This window comes from Coturnix japonica, unplaced genomic scaffold, assembly GCF_054131305.1.
Source record: "Coturnix japonica strain WE unplaced genomic scaffold, WE-NBRP24 Scf094, whole genome shotgun sequence".
NCBI lineage: Eukaryota > Metazoa > Chordata > Aves > Galliformes > Phasianidae > Coturnix > Coturnix japonica.
In genome coordinates, this window is record NW_028188997.1 from 207,405 (window position 1) to 230,790 (window position 23,386).

The 23,386-nt window shown below is 52.7% G+C and overlaps 2 protein-coding genes across 2 annotated transcripts in view; both read right to left on the reverse strand.

Moving 5' to 3' along the window:
- Position 1: 1 nt before the first annotated feature.
- On the reverse strand, positions 2-4,219 carry LOC146751358 (uncharacterized). Its single transcript, XM_085534667.1, has 8 exons — positions 4,134-4,219; positions 3,587-3,716; positions 3,093-3,273; positions 2,381-2,465; positions 2,073-2,163; positions 2,004-2,041; positions 301-360; positions 2-35 (listed from the first exon to the last, which is right to left on the reverse strand). Exons 1-8 carry the CDS (start codon positions 4,217-4,219, stop codon positions 2-4), a joined length of 705 nt encoding a protein of 234 aa, XP_085390793.1.
- Positions 4,220-10,161: 5,942 nt separating this feature from the next.
- LOC107307732 (myosin-binding protein C, fast-type-like) overlaps positions 10,162-23,386 on the reverse strand; it is a 144,301-nt gene continuing 131,076 nt past the window's right edge. The window contains exons 28-30 of the mRNA XM_085534669.1: positions 22,789-22,975; positions 14,040-14,083; positions 10,162-10,215 (exon numbers count right to left, since the gene is read on the reverse strand). Of these exons, the coding sequence (XP_085390795.1) occupies positions 14,073-14,083; positions 22,789-22,975 (198 nt within the window). The 3' untranslated portion in view covers positions 10,162-10,215; positions 14,040-14,072. The remainder of the gene's footprint in view (positions 10,216-14,039; positions 14,084-22,788; positions 22,976-23,386) is intronic.

Below are 23,386 nucleotides of genomic sequence, written 5' to 3' on the forward strand. Positions count from 1 at the left end.
TTCATGCAGGCGAGAGGCGGGCAGCGCATGGGGGCCTTACGGACAGAGCAGTGCAGCCACATAGGGGAACATAGGGACACATAGAGATACATAGGGACCCATAGGGACACATAGGGACCCCATAGAGACCCATGGAGATCCATAGGGGCCCATAGGGACCCATAGAGACCCATAGGGACACATAGAGACCCATAGAGACACATAGTGACCCATAGGGACCCATGGAGATCCATAGGGACACATAGGGACCCATAGAGACCCATAGGGACCCATAGAGACACATAGGGACCCCATAGAGACCCATAGGGACACATAGGGACCCATAGGGACCCATAGAGACCCATAGGGACCCATAGGGACACATAGAGACCCATAGGGACCCATAGAGACACATAGGGACCCCATAGAGACCCATAGAGACACATAGAGACCCATAGGGACACATAGGGACCCATAGAGACCCATAGGGACATATAGAGACCCATAGAGACCCATAGGGACCCATAGAGACACATAGGGGCACATAGGGACCCATAGGGACCCATAGAGACCCATAACTGCCCCATAGAGACCCATAGCACCATATAGAGCCCCATAGCAGCCCCACAGAACGCCTTAACTGCCCCATAGAGCCCCATAGAGCCCCACAGAGCTCCATAGAGACCCATAGACCCCATAGAGCCACATATAACCCCATAGATCCCCATAGACCCCATAGAGCTCCATAGAGCTCCATAGAGACCCATAGACCCCATAGAGCCCTATAGAACCCCATAGAGACACATAGAGAACCATAGAACTCCATGGAAACCCCATAGAGCCCCATAGAACCCCATAGGGACCCATAGAAACCCATAGGGACCCATAGAGCCCCATAGATCCCATAGAGCCCCATATAACCCCATAGATCCCCATAGACCCCATAGAGCTCTATAGAGCCCCATAGATCCCCATAGACCCCATAGAGCCCCATAGACCCCATTGAGCCCCATAGCACCCCATAGAACACCATAGGGACTCATAGAGACCCATAGCGCCCCATAGAGACCCATAGCGCCCCATAGAGACCCATAGAGCACCATAGACCCCATAGAGCCCCATAGACCCCATAGAGTCCCATAGACCCCATAACGCCCCATAGAACCCCATAGAAACCCCATAGAACCCCATAGAAACCCCATAGAACCCCATAGAACCCCATACAGCCCCATAGAGCCCCATAGAACCCCATTGAGCCCCATAGCGCCCCATAGAACACCATAGGGACCCATAGAGTCCCATAGAGCCCCATAGACCCCATAGACCCCATAGAGCCCCATAGGGACCCATAGAGTCCCATGGACCCCCATAGAGCTCCATAGAGCCCCATAGAGCCCCATAGAGCTCCATAGAGCCCCATAGGGACCCATAGAGCCCCATAGACCCCATAGAGCCCAATAGAACCCCATAGGGACCCATAGAAACCCATAGAACCCCATAGCGCCCCATAGAACCCCATAGAGCCACATAGGGACCCATAGAGCCCCATAGAGCCCCATAACTGTCCCATAGAGCCCCATAGACCCCATAGAGCCCAATAGAACCCCATAGAAACCCCACAGACCCCCATAGACCGGTACCAGACCCTGTGTGACGCCCCCAACCCTATGTGACCCCCTGACCCCATGTGACCTCTAACCCCCAAGTGACCCCTATGTGACCCCCATGTGACCTTTGACCCCCCCAGGTGACCCGTAGCGGTGACCCCGTGTCGTTCGTTGCTGTCGGTGCAGCGTCCCGGAACCAAGATGGCGGCCGACCGGAACTGCTGCTGCTGGCGGCCAACGGCAGGGGGCGCCCTAACGGCAGAGTGCGGCTCATCGCGTCAGTACCATAGAGATACATGGGGAACCATAGAGTTACATAGGAATGCATTGAGCCCCATAGGGATACATTGAGACCCATTGCGATACATTGAGACCCATAGGGACACATAGAGATCCATAGAGACCCCATAGGGACCCCATAGGGACCCATAGAGACCCATAGAGACCCATAGGGACTCATAGAGATACATAGGGACCCATAGAGACCCATAGGGACCCATAGAGACCCATAGGGACCCATAGGGACCCATAGGGACACATAGAGACCCATAGGGACCCCATAGAGACCCATAGGGACACATAGAGACCCATAGGGACCCATAGGGACCCATAGGGACACATAGAGACCCCACAGGGATACATAGGGACCCGTAGAGACCCCAGAGAGACCCCATAGGGACCCATAGAGACCCATAGAGACCCATAGGGACACATAGGGACCTATAATTGCCCTATAGGGACCCATAGAGACCCATAGAGACCCCATAGAGATCCCATAGGGACCCATAAGGAAGCATAGAGACCCATAGGGACCCATAGAGACCCATAGAGACACATAGAGACCCATAGAGTCCCATAGGGACCCATAGACCCCATAGACCCCATAGAGACCCCATAGGGTCCCGAACTGCTGCTGCTGGCGGCCAACGGCAGGGGGCGCCCTAACGGCAGAGTGCGGCTCATCGCGTCAGTACCATAGAGATACATGGGGAACCATAGAGTTACATGGGGATACATAGAGATACATAGAGATCCATAGGGATACATAGGGACCTATAGGGACCCATAGAGACCCCATAAGGACCCATAGAGACCCCATAAGGACCCATAGAGACCCATAGAGACCCATAGGGACCCCATAGAGACCCATAGAGACCCATATGGACCCATAGAGACCCATAGGGACCTATAGGGACACATAGAGACACATAGAGACCCATAGAGACCCCATAGAGACCCATAGGGATTCATAGGGACACATAGAGACCCATAGAGACCCATAGGGACACACAGACACCCATAGGGACCCACAGGGACACATAGAGACCCATAGGGACCCCATAGAGACACATTGCGACCCATAGAGACAAATAGGGACCCATAGAGACCCATAGAGACCCATAGAGACCCATAGGGACACACAGACACCCATAGGGACCCACAGGGACACATAGAGACCCATAGGGACCCCATAGAGACACATTGCGACCCATAGAGACCCATAGGGACCCATAGGGACCCATAGGGACCCATAGAGACCCATAGGGACCCATAGGGACCCATAGAGACCCATAGAGACCCATAGGGACCCATAGGGACCCATAGAGACCCATAGGGACCCATAGAGACCCATAGGGACCCATAGGGACCCATAGAGACCCATAGGGACCCATAGGGACCCATAGACCTATAGAGACCCAAAGGGCCCCGAACTGCTGCTGCTGGCGGCCAACGGCAGGGGGCGTCCTAACGGCAGAGTGCGGCTCATCGCGTCAGTACCATAGAGATACATGGGGAACCATAGAGTTACATGGGGATACATAGGGATACATGGGGACCCATAGGGATACATAGGGACCCCATAGAGTCCCATAGGGACACATAGAGACCCATAGAAACCCATAGGGACACATAGAGACCATAGAGACACATAGGGACCCCATAGGGACCCATAGAGACCCATAGGGACCCGTAGAGACCCCATAGAGACCCATAGAGACCCCATAGGGATACATAGGGACCCATAGAGACCCATAGAGACCCATAGGGACCCATAGAGACCCATATGGACTCATAGGGATCCATAGGGATCCATAGGGACCCATAGAGACCCATAGAGACCCATAGGGACTCATAGAGATACATAGGGACCCATAGAGACCCATAGGGACCCATAGGGACCCATAGAGACCCCATAGAGACACATAGGGACCCATAGGGACACATAGAGACCCATAGAGACCCCATAGGGATCCATAGGGACACATAGGGACCCATAGAGACCAATAGAGACCCATAGGGACCTATAGAGACCCCATAGAGATCCATAGGGACCCATAGAGACCCATAGGGACCCCATAGGGATACATAGGGACCCCATAGGGACCCATGGAGACCCATAGAGACCCATAGAGACCCAAAGGGCCCCGACCTGCTGCTGCTGGCGGCCAACGGCAGGGGGCGCCCTAACGGCAGAGTGCGGCTCATCGCGTCAGTACCATAGAGATACATTGAGATACATGAGGAACCATAGAGATACATAGAGACCCCATAGGGACCCATAGGGACCCATAGAGACCCATAGAGACCCATAGAGACACATAGGGACCCCATACAGACCCATAGAGACCCATAGAGACCCTCAACCCCCCCAGCCCCACATCTGCCCCATAGACCCCCCCCAGCCCCATAGACCCCCATAGACCCCCCAGCCCCATAGACCCCATAGACCCCATAGACCCCATTGACCCCATAGACCCCCAGCCCCATAGACCCCATAGACCCCATAGACCCTATAGACCCCCATAGACCCCCATAGACCCCCCTGCCCCATAGACCCCCATAGACCCTCATAGACCCCCCCAGCCCCATAGACCCCCATAGAATCCCCCAGCCCCATAGACCCCACAGACCCCCCCAGCCCCATAGACCCCCCACATCCCCATAGACCCCATAGACCCTATAGACCCCCCAGCCCCATAGACCCCATAGACCCCATAGACCCCATAGCCCCCATAGCCCCCCCCCGCCCTATAGCCCCCATATACCCTCCAGCCCCACATCCTCCCCATAGACCCCCCCAGCCCCATAGATCCCCCCAGCCCCATAGACCCCCTCAGCCCCATAGACCCCATAGACCCCATAGACCCCATAGACCCCATATACCCCATAGACCCCATACCCCATATACCCCATAGACCCCACAGACCCCTATAGACCCCATAGACCCCATACCCCATATACCCCATAGACCCCACAGACCCCTATAGACCCCATAGACCCCACATACCCCATAGACCCCATAGCCCGCCCAGCCCCATAGACCCCATAGCCCCCATAGACCCTATAGACCCCCATAGACCCCCCCTTCCCCATAGACACCCATATACCCCCCAGCCCCACATCTGCCCCATAGACCCCCCAGCCCCATAGACCCCATAGACCCCATAGACCCCCCCAGCCCCATAGACCCCATAGACCCCATAGACCCCACATACCCCATAGACCCCATAGACCCCCATATAACCACCCCAGCCCCATAGACCCCATAGACACCATAGATCCCCATAGACCCCCATAGACCCCCCCCAGCCCCATAGACCCCATAGACCCCCATAGACCCCCCAGCCCCATAGACCCCATAGACCCCATAGACCCCCCAGCCCCATAGACCCCATAGACCCCATAGACCCCCCAGCCCCATAGACCCCATAGACCCCATAGAGCCCCCAGCCCCATAGACCCCATAGACCCCATAGACCCCATAGACCCTATAGACCCAATAGACCCCATAGACCCCATAGACCCCACATACCCCATAGACCCCATAGACACCCATATAACCACCCCAGCCCCATAGACCCCATAGACACCATAGATCCCCATAGACCCCCATAGACCCCCCCAGCCCCATAGACCCCATAGACCCCCATAGACACCCCATAGACCCCCCAGCCCCATAGACCCCCATAGACCCCTCCCAGCCCCACATCTGCCCCATAGACCCCCCCAGCCTCATAGACCCCCATAGACCCTCATAGACACCCCCAGCCCCATAGACCCCCTCAGCCCCATAGACCCCATAGCCCCCCCCCGCCCTATAGCCCCCATATACCCCCCAGCCCCACATCCTCCCCATAGACCCCCCCAGCCCCATAGATCCCCCCAGCCCCATAGACCCCCTCAGCCCCATAGATCCCATATACCCCATAGACCCCATACCCCATATAACCCATAGACCCCACAGACCCCTATAGACCCCCCAGCCCTATAGACCCCATAGACCCCATAGACCCCACATACCCCATAGACCCCATAGACCCCCATAAACCCCTCCCAGCCCCATAGACCCCCATAGACCCCATAGACCCCATAGACCCCCCCAGCCCCATAGACCCCATAGACCCCATAGACCCCATAGACCCCCCAGCCCCATATACCCCCATAGAGCCCCCCCACCCCATAGACCCCCCCTTCCCCATAGACACCCATATACCCCCCAGCCCCACATCTGCCCCATAGACCCCCCAGCCCCATAGACCCCATAGACCCCATAGACCCCCCAGCCCCATAGACCCCATAGACCCCCATAGACCCCCATAGACCCCATAGACCCCCATAGACCCCATAGACCCCATAGACCCCCCAGCCCCATAGACCCCATAGACCCCATAGACCCCATAGACCCCCCAGCCCCATAGACCCCATAGACCCCATAGACCCCATAGACCCCCCAGCCCCATAGACCCCATAGACCCCATAGACCCCATAGACCCCCCAGCCCCATAGACCCCATAGACCCCATAGACCCCATAGACCCCCCAGCCCCATAGACCCCCCAGCCCCATAGACCCCATAGACCCCATAGACCCCCCATAACCATCTCCCTTTTCCCCCCCCAGGTTGCTGCCCATCTCCCCCCTCCGCCTGTGGCTCCGCCGCCCCCCCCGCAGCCCCATAGACCCCATAGCCCCCATAGACCCTATAGCCCCCATAGACCCCCCCCAGCCCCATAGACCCCATAGACCCCCATATAACCCCCCCAGCCCCATAGACCCCCATAGACCCCCCTGCCCCATAGACCCCCATAGACCTCCATAAACCTCCCCCAGCCCCATAGACCCCATAGACCCCCCCCCAGCCCTATTGACCCCCTCAGCCCCATAGACCCCATAGACCCCCATATAACCACCCCAGCCCCATAGACCCCATAGACACCATAGATCCCCACAGACCCCTATAGACCCCCCAGCCCCATAGACCCCATAGACCCCATAGACCCCATAGACCCCATATACCCCATAGACCCCATAGACCCCCCATAACTATCTCCTTTTCTCCCCCCAGGTTGCTGCCCATCTCCCCCCTCCGCCTGTGGCTCCGCCGCCCCCCCCGCAGCCCCATAGACACCCATATACCCCATAGACCCCATAGCCCCCATAGACCCCCATAGACCCCCATAGACCCCCCCAGCCCCATAGACCCCATAGACCCCCCCAGCCCTATTGACCCCCTCAGCCCCATAGACCCCCATAGAACCCCCCAGCCCCATAGACCCCATAGACCCCATAGACCCCCCAGCCCCATAGACCCCATAGACCCCATGGACCCCCCCCAGCCCCATAGACCCCACAGACCCCCACATCCCCATATACCCCATAGACCCCACAGACCCCTATAGACCCCCCAGCCCTATAGACCCCATAGACCCCATAGACCCCACATACCCCATAGACCCCATAGCCCGCCCAGCCCCATAGACCCCATAGACCCCCATAGACCCCCCCCAGCCCTATTGACCCCCTCAGCCCCATAGACCCCATAGACCCCCATAGACCCCCATTGACCCCATAGACCCCCATAGACCCCATAGACCCCCCAGCCCCATAGACCCCATAGACCCCCCCAGCCCCATAGACCCCATAGACCCCATAGACCCCCCCCAGCCCCATAGACCCCCGTAGACCCCCCAGCCCCATAAACCCTTTCAGCCCCATGACCCCATAGACCCCCAACCCCATAGACCCCCATAGACCCCCATAGACCCCCCCAGCCCCATAGACCCCATAGACCCCCCCAGCCCCATAGACCCCATATACCCCATAGACCCCATATACCCCATAGACCCCCCATAACCATCTCCTTTTCCCCCCCCAGGTTGCTGCCCATCTCCCCCCTCCGCCTGTGGCTCCGCCGCCCCCCCCGCAGCCCCATAGACCCCATAACCCCCCCCAGCCCCATAGCCCCCATAGACCCTATAGCCCCCATAGACCCCCTATCGCCCCCCCAGCTGTGTGTGGGGCTGCCCCACGGCCGCTGCCTGTTCCTGCAGCCCCTCGGCCCCCCCCCAAATTGGGCCCCGTGGTTGAAGCTGCTGCTGCTCCTACGACCCCAAGGACCCCCCCCAGAAATCGACACAGACCCCCACAATGAGCCCCAATAAAGGATGAAGGGGTCTGTGGGGTCACTTATGGGGTCTATGGGGCTGGGGGGGGCACTTATGGGGCTGGGGTGGGCACTTATGGGGCAGCTGTGGGGCTGGGGGGGCACTTATGGGGCTGGAGGGGGCACTTATGGGGCTGGGGGGTCACTTATGGGGCAGCTGTGGGGCTGGGGGGGCACTTATGGGGCTGGGGGGTTTCACTTATGGGGAAGCTGTGGGGCTGGGGTTTCACTTATGGGGCTGGAGGTTCACTTATGGGGCTGGGGGTCACTTATGGGGCTGGAGGGGTCACTTATGGGGCTGGGGGGACACTTATGGGGTTGGGGGGGCACTTATGGGGCTGAGAGGTTCACTTATGGGGCTGGGGTATCACTTTTGGGGCTGGGGGTGTCACTTATGGGGCTGGGGTGTCACTTATGGGGCTGGGGGGGGTCACTTATGGGGCTGGGGGTCACTTATGGGGCTGGGGGGGCACTTATGGGGCTGGAGGGGGCACTTATGGGGCAGCTGTGGGGCTGGGGGTGCACTTCTTATGGGGCTGGGTGGGCACTTATGGGGCTGGGGGGTCACTTATGGGGCTGGGGGGGGTCACTTATGGGGCTGGCGGTTCTCTTATGGGGCAGCTGTGGGGCTAGGGGGGCACTTATGGGGCTGGGGTATCACTTTTGAGGCTGGGGGGGCCACTTATGGGGCTGGAGTTTCACTTATGGGGCTTGAGTTTCACTTATGGGGCTGGGGGTGTCACTCATGGGGCTGGGTGGACACTTATGGGGCTGGGGGGTCACTTATGGGGCAGCTGTGGGGCTGTGGGGGGCATTTATGGGGCTGGGGGTCACTTATGGGGCTGGGGTATCACTTTTGGGGCTGGGGGTGTCACTTATGGGGCTGGGGGTCACTTATGGGGCTGGGTGGACACTTATGGGGCTGGGGGGGGGTCACTTATGGGGCTGGGGGGGTCACTTATGGGGCTGGAGTTTCACTTATGGGGCTGGGGGGGTCACTTATGGGGCTGGAGTTTCACTTATGGGGCTGGGGGGTCACTTATGGGGCTGGAGGGGGCACTTATGGGGCTGGAGTTTCACTTATGGGGCTGGGGGGGTCACTTATGGGGCTGGAGTTTCACTTATGGGGCTGGGGGTCACTTATGGGGCTGGGGGGGTCACTTATGGGGCTGGAGTTTCACTTATGGGGCTGGGGGGTCACTTATTGGGGCTGGGGGGGTCACTTATGGGGCTGGGGGTGTCACTTATGGGGCTGGGTGGACACTTATGGGGCTGGGGGGGTCACTTATGGGGCTGGCGGTTCACTTATGGGGCAGCTGTGGGGCTACGGGGGCACTTATGGGGCTGGGGGGTCACATGGGGCTGGGGGGGCAGATGTGGGGCTGGGGGAGTTGGGGGTCTATGGGGCACGGGGGGTATATTGGGGTTCACTTATGGGGCTGGGGGGCAGATGTGGGGCTTGGGAGTTGGGGGTCTATGGGGCAGGGGGGGTATATGGGGTTTCACTTATGGGGCTGGGGGGTCACTTATGGGGCTGGGTGGGCACTTATGGGGCTGGGGGGCACTTATGGGGCTGGGGGGGTACTTATGGGGCTGGAGGTTCACTTATGGGGCAGATGTTGGGCTGGGGGGCAGTTATGGGGCTGAGGGAGTCACTTATGGGGCTGGGGGGGCACTTATGGGGCTGGGAGATCACTTATGGGGCTGGGGGGGCACTTATGGGGCTGGGGGGGCACTTATGGGGCTGAGAGGTTCACTTATGGGGCTGGGGGGGGCACTTATGGGGCTGGGGGTGTCACTTTTGGGGCTGGGGGTGTCACTTATGGGGCTGGGTGGACACTTATGGGGCTGGGGGGTCACTTATGGGGCTGGCGTTTCACTTATGGGGCAGCTGTGGGGCTAGGGGGGCACTTATGGGGCTGGGAGATCACTTATGGGGCTGGGGGGGGTCACTTATGGGGCTGGAGTTTCACTTATGGGGCTGGGGTGGCACATATGGGGCAGCTGTGGGGCTGGGGGGTCACTTTTGGGTCTGGGGGGGGCACTTATGGGGCTGGGTGGACACTTATGGGGCTGGGTGGGCACTTATGGGGCAGCCCCACGGCGCTGGACAGACGGACGGAGGCAGACATATGGACACACAGCGTTTATTGGTTTATTGGCTCTGAGGGCGGCGCTGCAACACCTGTGGGAAATAAAGAGCCCCAAAATCGACTGATTTCAGCCCAAAAATGGAGCCCAAAATCCCCCAATTTCAGCCCAAAAATGGAGCCAAAAATGCCTCAATTTCAGCCCAAAAATGGACCCTAAAATTCCCCAATTTCAGCCCAAAAATGGACCCTAAAATCCAACAATTTCAGCCCAAAAATGGACCCAAAAAGCCACAATTTCAGCCCAAAAATGGACCCTAAAATCCCCCAATTTCAGCCCAAAAATGGACCCCAAAATCCACCATTTTCAGCCCAAAAATGGACCCCAAAATGCCTCAATTTCAGCCCAAAAATGGACCCCAAAACACCCTGATTTCAGCCCAAAAATGGACCCCAAAATCCCCCAATTTCAGCCCAAAAAAGAGCACAGAAATCCCCCAATTTCAGCCCAAATATGGACCCCAAAATCCCTCAATTTCAGCCCAAAAATGGACCCCAAAATCCGACAATTTCAGCCCAAAAAAGGATCCCCAAAATCCCCCAATTTCAGCCCAAAAATGGACCCTAAAATCCCTCAATTTCAGCCCAAAAATGGAGCCAAAAATCCCTCAATTTCAGCCCAAAAATGGACCCCAAAATGCCACAATTTCAGCCCAAAAATGGACCCAAAATCCCCCAATTTCAGCCCAAAAATGGACCCTAAAATCCCTCAATTTCAGCCCAAAAATGGACCCCAAAATGCCACAATTTCAGCCCAAAAATGGACCCAAAATCCCTCAATTTCAGCCCAAAAATGGACCCCGAAATGCCACAATTTCAGCCCAAAAATGGACCCTAAAATCCCTCAATTTCAGCCCAAAAATGGACCCTAAAATCCCCCAATTTCAGCCCAAAAATGGACCCTAAAATCCCCCAATTTCAGCCCAAAAATGGATCCTAAAATCCCCACAATTTCAGCCCCAAAATGGACCCTAAAATCCAACAATTTCAGCCCAAAAAAGGACCCTAAAATCCCCCAATTTCAACCCAAAAATGGACCGCAAAATTCCACAATTTCAGCCCAAAAATGGGCCCTAAAATCCCTCAATTTCAGCCCAAAAATGGACCCCAAAACACCCTGATTTCAGCCCAAAAATGGACCCCAAAATGCCACAATTTCAACCCAAAAATGGACCCCAAAATCCCTCAATTTCAGCCCCAAAATGGACCCCAAAATGCCCCAATTTCAGCCCAAAAAAGAGCACAGAAATCCCCAATTTCAGCCCAAATATGGACCCAAAATCCCCCAATTTCAGCCCAAAAATGGACCCCAAAATCCCTCAATTTCAGCCCAAAAATGGACCCCAAAATCCCTCAATTTCAGCCCAAAAATGGACCCAAATCCCCCAAATTCAGCCCAAAAATGGACCCTAAAATCCCCCAATTTCAGCCCAAAAATGGACCCAAAATGCCTCAATTTCAGCCCGAAAATGGACCCAAAAAGCCACAATTTAAGCCCAAAAATGGACCCCAAAATGCCTCAATTTCAGCCCAAAAATGGACCCTAAAATCCCTCAATTTCAGCCCAAAAATGGAGCCCAAAATCCCCCAATTTCAACCCAAAAAAGAGCACAGAAATCCCCAATTTCAGCCCAAATATGGACCCTGAAATCCCCCAATTTCAGCCCAAAAATGGACCCCAAAATGCCACAATTTCAGCCAAAAAAGGACCCCAAAATCCCACAATTTCAGCCCAAAAAGACACAAAAAATCCCAAATCTGACCCCAAAAATCCCAAATCTGACCCCAAAAAGACCTAAAAGACCCTAAAATCTCAAATATGACCCCAAAAAATCCCAAATTTGACCCCAAAAAGACCCCAAAAATCCCAAATTTGACCCCAAAAATCCTAAATCTGACCCCAAAAAGACCCCAAAAAGACCCCAAAAAATCCCAAATGTGACCCCAGAGACCCCAAAATGACCCCCAAAAAAACCCCAAACCCCAAATCTGATCCAAAAAAAACCCCAAAAAAGAGTAAAATCCCAAATGTGAGCCCAAAAAGAACCAAAAACCCCAAATATGACCCAAAAAATCCCAAATTTGACCCCAAAAAGACCCCAAAAATCCCAAATCTGACCCCAAAACGACCCTAAAATCCCAAATATGACCCAAAAAAACCCAAATTTGACCCTCAAAAAGACCCAAAAATGACCCCAAAAATCCCAAAAAGACCCCAAAAAGACCCCAAAAATCCCAAATCTGACCCCAAAAAGACCCAAAAACCCCAAATGTGACCCCAAAAAGACCCCAAATGTGAACCCAAAAATCCCAAATCTGACCATAAAAGACCCTAAAAATCCCATATCAGACCCCAAATCTGACCCCAAAAGACCCCAAAAACCGCAAATCTGACCCCAAAAAGACCCTAAAATCCCAAATCTGACCCCCAAAAGACCCCAAAAATCCCAAGTTTGACCCAAAAAGACCCCAAAAAGACCCCAAAACCCCATATCTCACCCCAAAAATCCCAAATCTGACCCCAAAAAGACACCAAAAAGACCCCAAAAAGACCCTAAAATCCCAAATCTGACCCAAAAAAGACCCTAAAACCCCAAATGTGACCCCAAAAAGATCCCAAAAACCCCAAATATGACCCAAAAAATCCCAAATTTGACCCCAAAAAGACCCCAAAAATCCCAAATCTGACCCCAAAACGACCCTAAAATCCCAAATATGACCCAAAAAAACCCAAATTTGACCCTCAAAAAGACCCAAAAATGACCCCAAAAATCCCAAAAAGACCCCAAAAAGACCCCAAAAATCCCAAATCTGACCCCAAAACGACCACAAAAATCCCAAATCTGACCCCAAAACGACCACAAAAATCCCAAATCTGACCCCAAAAAGACCCAAAAACCCCAAATTTGAACCCAAAAATCCCAAATCTGACCCCAAAAAGACCCTAAAAGTCCCAAATCTGACCCCAAAAAGACCCCAAAAAAACCTCAAACCCCAAATCAGACCCAAAAAGACTCTAAAATCCCAAATCTGACCCCAAAAAGACCCCAAAAATCCCAAATCTGACCCCAAAAGACCCAAAAAATCCCAAGTTTGACCCCAAAAAGACCCCAAAAATCCCAAATCAGACCCAAAAAGACCCCAAGTGTGACCCCAAACCCCAAATGTGACCTCAAAAATCCCAAATTTGACCCCAAAAAGACCCTAAAAACCCCAAAGTGACCCCAAAAATCCCAAGTTTGACCCCAAAAAGACCCTAAAAGACCCTAAAAATCCCAAAAAAGACCCCAAAAAAACCCAAAAAGACCCCAAAAAAAACCCCAAACCCCAAATGTGATCCAAAAAAGACCCCAAAAATCCCAAATCTGACCCCAAAAAGGCCCTAAAATCCCAAATATGACCCAAAAAATCCCAAATTTGACCCCAAAAAGACCCCAAAATGACCCCAAAAATCCCAAATCTGACCCCAAAAAGACCCTAAAATCCCAAATATGACCCAAAAAATCCCAAATTTGACCCCCCAAAAGACCCCAAAATGACCCCAAAGATCCCAAATCTGACCCCAAAACGACCCCAAAAAGACCCCAAAAAGACCCTAAAAGTCCCAAATCTGACCCCAAAAAGACCCCAAAAACCCCAAATCTGACCCCAAAATGACCCCAAAAAAACCTCAAACCCCAAATCAGACCCTAAAAGACCCTAAAATCCCAAATCTGACCCCAAAAAAGACCCCAAAAAGACCCCAAAAATCCCAAATCTGACCCCAAAAAGACCCCAAAAACCCCAAATATGACCCAAAAAATCCCAAATCTGACCCCAAAAAGCCCCCAAAAACCCCAAATTTGCCCCCAAATCTCACCCCAAACGGCCGCCCCGTTCTGCGCTCAGCTCCTCATTGGGGCACTGCAGGGAGAGACCCCATAGAGACCCCATTAAAACCCCATAGAGACCCCATTAAAACCCCATAGAGACCCCATTAAAACCCCATAGAGACCCCATTAAAACCCCATAGAGACCCCATAGAGACCCCATAGAGACCCCATTAAAACCCCATAGAGACCCCATAGAGACCCCATTAAAACCCCATAGAGACCCCATAGAGACCCCATTAAAACCCCATAGAGACCCCATTAAAACCCCATAGAGACCCCATTAATACCCCATAGAGACCCCATTAAAACCCCATAGAGACCCCATAGAGACCCCATTAAAACCCCATAGAGACCCCATAGAGACCCCATTAAAACCCCATAGAGACCCCATTAATACCCCATAGAGACCCCATTAAAACCCCATAGAGACCCCATAGAGACCCCATTAAAACCCCATAGAGACCCCATTAAAACCCCATAGAGACCCCATTAATACCCCATAGAGACCCCATTAAAACCCCATAGAGACCCCATAGAGACCCCATTAAAACCCCATAGAGACCCCATAGAGACCCCATTAAAACCTCATAGAGACCCCATTAATACCCCATAGAGACCCCATAGAGACCCCATTAAAACCCCATAGAGACCCCATTAAAACCCCATAGAGACCCCATAGAGACCCCATAGAGACCCCATTAATACCCCATAGAGACCCCATAGAGACCCCATAGAGACCCCATTAAAACCCCATAGAGACCCCATTAATACCCCATAGAGACCCCATAGAGACCCCATAGAGACCCCATTAAAACCCCATAGAGACCCCATAGAGACCCCATAGAGACCCCATTAAAACCCCATAGAGACCCCATAGAGACCCCATAGAGACCCCATTAAAACCCCATAGAGACCCCATAGAGACCCCATAGAGACCACATAGGGACCCCATTAATACCCCATAGAGACCCCATAGAGACCCCATTAAAACCCCATAGAGACCCCATAGAGACCCCATAGAGACCCCATAGAGACCCCATAGAGACCCCATTAAAACCCCATAGAGACCCCATTAAAACCCCATAGAGACCCCATTAATACCCCATAGGGACCCCATTAATACCCCATAGAGACCCCATAGAGACCCCATTAAAACCCCATAGAGACCCCATTAAAACCCCATAGAGACCCCATAGAGACCCCATAGAGACCCCATAGAGACCCCATAGAGACCCCATTAAAACCCCATAGAGACCCCATAGAGACCCCATAGAGACCCCATAGAGACCCCATAGAGACCCCATTAAAACCCCATAGAGACCCCATAGAGACCCCATAGAGACCCCATAGAGACCCCATAGAGACCCCATTAAAACCCCATAGAGACCCCATAGAGACCCCATAGAGACCCCATTAATACCCCATAGAGACCCCATTAAAACCCCATAGAGACCCCATTAATACCCCATAGAGACCCCATTAATACCCCATAGAGACCCCATAGAGACCCCATAGAGACCCCATAGAGACCCCATAGAGACCCATTAAAACCCCATAGAGACCCCATTAAAACCCCATAGAGACCCCATAGAAACCCCATAGGGACCCCATAGAGACCCCATTAATACCCCATAGAGACCCCATTAAAACCCCATAGAGACCCCATAGAAACCCCATAGAGACCCCATAGAGACCCCATTAAAACCCCATAGAGACCCCATAGAGACCCCATTAAAACCCCATAGAGACCCCATTAAAACCCCATAGAGACCCCATTAAAACCCCATAGAGACCCCATTAATACCCCATAGAGACCCCATTAAAACCCCATAGAGACCCCATAGAGACCCCATTAAAACCCCATTAAAACCCCATAGAGACCCCATAGAGACCCCATAGAGACCCCATTAAAACCCCATAGAGATCCCATTAATACCCCATAGAGACCCCATTAATACCCCATAGGGACCCCATTAATACCCCATAGAGACCCCATTAATACCCCATAGAGACCCCATTAAAACCCCATAGAGACCCCATTAATACCCCATAGAGATCCCATTAATACCCCATAGAGACCCCATTAAAACCCCATAGAGACCCCATTAAAACCCCATAGAGACCCCATTAAAACCCCATAGAGACCCCATAGAAACCCCATAGAGACCCCATTAAAACCCCATAGAGACCCCATAGAGACCCCATTAAAACCCCATAGAGACCCCATTAAAACCCCATAGAGACCCCATAGAGACCCCATTAAAACCCCATAGAGACCCCATAGAGACCCCATTAAAACCCCATAGAGACCCCATAGAGACCCCATAGAGACCCCATTAAAACCCCATAGAGACCCCATAGAGACCCCATAGAGACCCCATTAAAACCCCATAGAGACCCCATAGAGACCCCATTAAAACCCCATAGAGACCCCATTAAAACCCCATAGAGACCCCATAGAGACCCCATAGAGACCCCATTAAAACCCCATAGAGACCCCATTAATACCCCATAGAGACCCCATAGAGACCCCATTAATACCCCATAGAGACCCCATTAAAACCCCATAGAGACCCCATTAATACCCCATAGAGACCCCAATAAAACCCCATAGAGACCCCATTAAAACCCCATAGAGACCCCATTAATACACCATAGAGACCCCATTAAAACCCCATAGAGACCCCATAGAGACCCTATAACCCCATAGAGACCCCATTAAAACCCCATAGAGACCCCATAGAGACCCCATTAATACCCCATAGAGACCCCATTAAAACCCCATAGAGACCCCATAGAGACCCCATTAATACCCCATAGAGACCCCATTAAAACCCCATAGAGACCCCATTAAAACCCCATAGAGACCCCATAGAAACCCCATAGAGACCCCATTAAAACCCCATAGAGACCCCATAGAGACCCCATTAAAACCCCATAGAGACCCCATAGAGACCCCATTAAAACCCCATAGAGACCCCATTAAAACCCCATAGAGACCCCATTAATACCCCATTAATACCCCATAGAGACCCCATTAATACCCCATAGAGACCCCATAGAGACCCCATTAAAACCCCATAGAGACCCCATAGAGACCCCATAGAGACCCCATTAATACCCCATAGAGACCCCATTAAAACCCCATAGAGACCCCATTAAAACCCCATAGAGACCCCATAGAGACCCCATAGAGACCCCATTAAAACCCCATAGAGAACCCCATTAATACCCCATAGAGACCCCATAGAGACCCCATTAAAACCCCATAGAGACCCCATTAAAACCCCATAGAGACCCCATTAATACCCCATAGAGACCCCATTAAAACCCCATAGAGACCCCATAGAGACCCCATAGAGACCCCATAGAGACCCCATTAAAACCCCATAGAGACCCCATTAAAACCCCATAGAGACCCCATAGAGACCCCATAGAGACCCCATAGAGACCCCATAGAGACCCCATTAAAACCCCATAGAGACCCCATTAATACCCCATAGAGACCCCATAGAGACCCCATAGAGACCCCATAGAGACCCTATAGAGACCCCATAGAGACCCCATAGAGACCCCATTAAAATCCCATAGAGACCCCATAGAGACCCCATAGAGACCCCATAGAGACCCCATAGAGACCCCATAGAGACCCCATTAATACCCCATAGAGACCCCATATAACCCCATATAACCCTATAAAACCCCATAACCCTATAACCACCCCATATAACCCCATACCCACCCTATATCCCCCCATATCTCCCCCTTACTCCCCCATATCCCCCCATAACCACCCCATAAGACCCTATATGACCCCATAAGACCCCATATCCACCCCATATAACCCTATAGGACCCCATAAGACCCCATAAGACCCTATAAGACCCCATAAGACCCCATAGAACCCCATATCCTCCCATATCCCCCCATATCCCCCCTATATAACCCCATAACCACCCCATAAGACCCCATATCCCCCCTTATAACCCCATATCTACCCAATATAACCCCATATCTACCCCATATCCCCCCATAACTACCCCAAAAGACCCTATAAGACCCCATATCCCCCCATAGAACCCCATAAGACCCTATATCCACCCCATAGAACCCTATAACCACCCCATAAGACCCTATAGGCCCCATATCCCCCATATAACCCCATATCCACCCCATAGAACCCCATATCCCCCCCATTCCCCCTTATACCCCCCATATCCCCCATATAACCCCATACCCACCCCATATCCCCCCATAACCACCCCATATAACCCTATAGGACCCCATATAACCCTATAAAACCCCATAACCCTATAACCACCCCATATAACCCCATACCCACCCTATATCCCCCCATATCTCCCCCTTACTCCCTCATATCCCCCCATAGAACCCCATAAGCCCCCATAGAACCCCATAAGATCCCATATGACCCCTTAAGACCCTATAGGACCCCATATCCCCCCATAGAACCCCATAAGCCCCCATAGAACCCCATAAGATCCCATATGACCCCTTAAGACCCTATAGGACCCCATAAGACCCCATAAGACCCTATAAGACCCCATATCTCCCCATATCCCCCCATACCCCCTATACAACCCCATAACCACCTCATATGACCTCATATCTGCCCATATCTACCCTATAAGACCCTATAAGACCCCATAGGACCCCATAGAACCCTATATAACCCTAAAACCACCCCATAAAACCCCATAAGACCCCATATAACACTATAACCACCCCATAAGACCCTATAGGCCCTCATATCTCCCCCTTACTCCCTCATATCCCCCCATAGAACCCCATAAGCCCCCATAGAACCCCATAAGATCCTATATGACCCCTTAAGACCCTATAGGACCCCATATCCCCCCATAGAACCCCATAAGACCCCATAACCACCCCATACGACCCCATAACCACCCTATATCCCCCCATATCTCCCCCTTACTCCCCCATATCCCCCCATAAGACCCTATATGACCCCATAAGACCCCATATCCACCCCATATAACCCTATAGGACCCCATAAGACCCCATAACCACCCCATACGACCCCATAACCACCCCATACGACCCCATACCCACCCTATATCCCCCCATATCTCCCCCTTACTCCCCCATATCCCCCCATAACCACCCCATAAGACCCTATATGACCCCATAAGACCCCATATCCACCCCATATAACCTCATATCCCCCCATATTGACCCCTTAAGACCCTATAAGACCCCATAAGACCCTATAGGACCCCTTAAGACCCTATAAGACCCCATAAGACCCTATAGGACCCCTTAAGACCCTATAGGACCCCTTAAGACCCTATAAGACCCCATAAGACCCTATAAGACCCCATATCTCCCCATATTTCCCCTATATAACCCTATAGGACCCTATAAGATCCCATATAACCCTATAGGATCCCATATACAGACCCCTGACGTCCAGGCGGCACTCGGTGGTGGCCTCCCCCATCTCATTGACGGCCCTACAGCCGTAGGTTCCCCCATAGCCCCCCTATATCCCCTCATATCCCCCCATATAACCCTATATCCCCCCATAGAACCCCATAGAACCCCATAAGACCCCATAAGACCCTATAAGATCCCATATCCCCCTATAGGACCCTATAAGATCCCATATCCCCCTATAAGACCCTATAAGATCCCATATCCCCCTATAGGAGCCCTTAAGACCCCATATAACCCCATATCCCCCTATACGACCCTATATAACCCTATAAAACCCCATATAACCCTATAGGATCCCATATACCCCTGACGTCCAGGCGGCACTCGGTGGTGGCCTCCCCCATCTCGTTGACGGCCCTACAGCCGTAGGTTCCCCCATAGCCCCCCTATATCCCCTCATATCCCCCCATATAACCCCATATAACCCTATAGGGCCCCATATAACCCCATATAACCCTATATAACCCTATAGGATCCCATATAACCCCATATACCCCTGACGTCCAGGCGGCACTCGGTGGTGGCCTCCCCCATCTCGTTGACGGCCCTACAGCCGTAGGTCCCCCCGTATAACCCCATATAACCCTATAAAACCCCATAACCCTATAATGACCCCATATAACCCTATATCCCCCCATAGCCCCCCAATATCCCCCCATATAACCCCATATCCCCCTATAGAACCCCAATATCCACCTCATATCCTCCCATAGAACCCCATATAACCCTATAACCACCCCATATGACCCCATACCCACCCCATATCCACCCCATATCCACCCCATATGACCTCCTACCCTCCCCATACCTCATCTAACCCCATCTATCCCCATTTAACCCCATAACCCCCATACCCCATATCCCCCATATCACCCCATATCCACCCTATAACCTTGACCCTATATCCACCCTATTACCCCACATAAGCCCATAACACCCCATATCCCCCTCTACCCATCCCATATAACCCTGTACCCCCCATATCTCCCCCATATAACCCCATACCAATCCCATAACCCTATATCCACCCCATAACCCCATATCTGACCCCATAAGACCCTATATAACCCCATAAGACCCTATATACAGACCCCTGACGTCCAGGCGGCACTCGGTGGTGGCCTCCCCCATCTCGTTGACGGCCCTACAGCCGTAGGTTCCCCCATAGCCCCCATAGAACCCCATATAACCCCATATAACCCCATATAACCCCATATAACCCCATATAACCCCATATAACCCCACATGACCCCATATCCCCCCATAGAACCCCATAGAACCCCATAGAACCCTATATTCCCCCCCTACCCACCCCATATGACCCCATACCCACCCCATATCCCATCTTATCCCCCCATATCCCCCCATAGAACCCCACAGAACCCCATATTCCCCCATATAACCCCATATCCCCCCCATATCCCCCCATATAACCCCATATAGCCCCATATAGCCCCATATCCACCCCATATAACCCTATATAACCCTATAACCACCCCATATCCACCCCATATGACCCCATACCCATCCCATACCCCATAGAACCCCATAACCACCCCATATCTCCCTATATAACCCCATAACCACCCCATATCACCCCATATCCACCCCATATCCCCCCTATATCCCCATATCCCCCCATATAAGCCCATATCTACCCTATATAACCCTATATAACCCTATAACCACCCCATATCCCCCCATATCCACCTCATATCCCCCCTATATTCCCATATCCCCCCATATAACCCCATATAACCCCATACCCACCCCATATAACCCTATATAACCCCATACCCACCCCATATAACCCTATATAACCCTATAACCACCCCATAAGACCCTATATAACCCCATAACCACCCCATATCCCCCCATATCCATCTCATATCCCCCCTATATCCCCATATCCCCCCATATAACCCCATATAACCCCATATAACCCTATAGGGCCCTAAAAAACCCCATAACCCTATAACCACCCCATATAACCCCATATCCCCCCTATAGGACCCTATAAGACCCCATATACCCCTGACGTCCAGGCGGCACTCGGTGGTGGCCTCCCCCATCTCGTTGACGGCCCTACAGCCGTAGGTTCCCCCATATAACCCCATATCCCCCCTATATCTCCCCATATCCCCCCATATAACCCCATATAACCCTATATGACCCTATAAGATCCCATATAACCCTATAAGACCCTATAGGATCCCATACAGACCCCTGACGTCCAGGCGGCACTCCGTGGTGGCCTCCCCCATCTCGTTGACGGCCCTACAGCCGTAGGTTCCCCCATATAACCCTATAGGACCCTACAAAACCCCATAACCCCATATCTCCCCATAACCACCCCATATAACCCTATATGACCCTATAACCACCCCATAAAACCCCATAAGACCCCATATAACACTATAACCATCCCATAAGATCCTATAGGCCCCCATATCTCCCCCTTACTCCCCCATATCCCCCCATAGAACCCCATAAGCCCCCATAGAACCCCATAAGATCCTATATGACCCCTTAAGATCCTATAGGACCCCATAAGACCCCATAAGACCCTATAAGACCCCATAAAACCCCCATAAGACTCCATAGAACCCCATATCCCCCCATATCCCCCTATACAACCCCATAACCACCTCATATAACCCCATATCCCCCCATATTGACCCCTTAAGACCCTATAAGACCCCATATCCCCCTATAGGACCCCATATCCCCCTATAGGACCCCATATAACCCTATAGGATCCCATATCCCCCTATAGGACCCCTTAAGACCCCATAAGACCCCATATCCCCCTATAGGACCCCTTAAGACCCCATAAACCCCTATAGGACCCCATAAGACCCCATAAGACCCCATATCCCCCTATAGGACCCCATAAGACCCTATAAGACCCCATAAGACCCTATAGGACCCCTTAAGACCCTATAAGACCCCATAAGACCCTATAGGACCCCTTAAGACCCTATAAGACCCCATAAGACCCTATAGGACCCCTTAAGACCCTATAAGACCCCATAAGACCCTATAGGACCCCTTAAGACCCTATAAGACCCCATAAGACCCTATAGGACCCCTTAAGACCCTATAAGACCCCATAAGACCCTATAGGACCCCTTAAGACCCTATAAGACCCCATAAGACCCTATAGGACCCCTTAAGACCCTATAAGACCCCATAAGACCCTATAGGACCCCTTAAGACCCTATAAGACCCCATAAGACCCTATAGGATCCCATATACCCCTGACGTCCAGGCGGCACTCGGTGGTGGCCTCCCCCATCTCGTTGACGGCCCTACAGCCGTAGGTTCCCCCGTCGAAGGGTCCCGGCCGTCGGATCAATAGGGTCAGGACCCCCATCCCAACGCGGCTCAGGAACTTGGGGTCCGTCCCGATCTCAACGCGGTTCTTCAGCCACGTCACCTTGGGCTATAGGGGATATAGGGCAATATATAGGGGATCCCATAGGGAATATATAGGGACCCCATAGAGACCCCATAGAGCACAGAGAGCCCACAGAGACCCTATAGAGAATACATAGGGACCCATAGAGACCCCATAGAGACCCATAGGGACCTATAGAGACCCATAGGGACCCATAGAGACCCCATAGAGACCCTATAGAGACCCCATAGAGACCCCATAGACCATAGAGACCCCATAGAGACCCATAGGGACCCCATAGAGAGTCCATAGAGACCCCATAGAGACCCCATAGACCATAGAGACCCCATAGAGACCCATAGGGACCCCATAGAGACCCATAGGGACCCCATAGAGACCCCATAGACCATAGAGACCACATAGAGACACATAGAGACCCATAGAGACCCATAGACC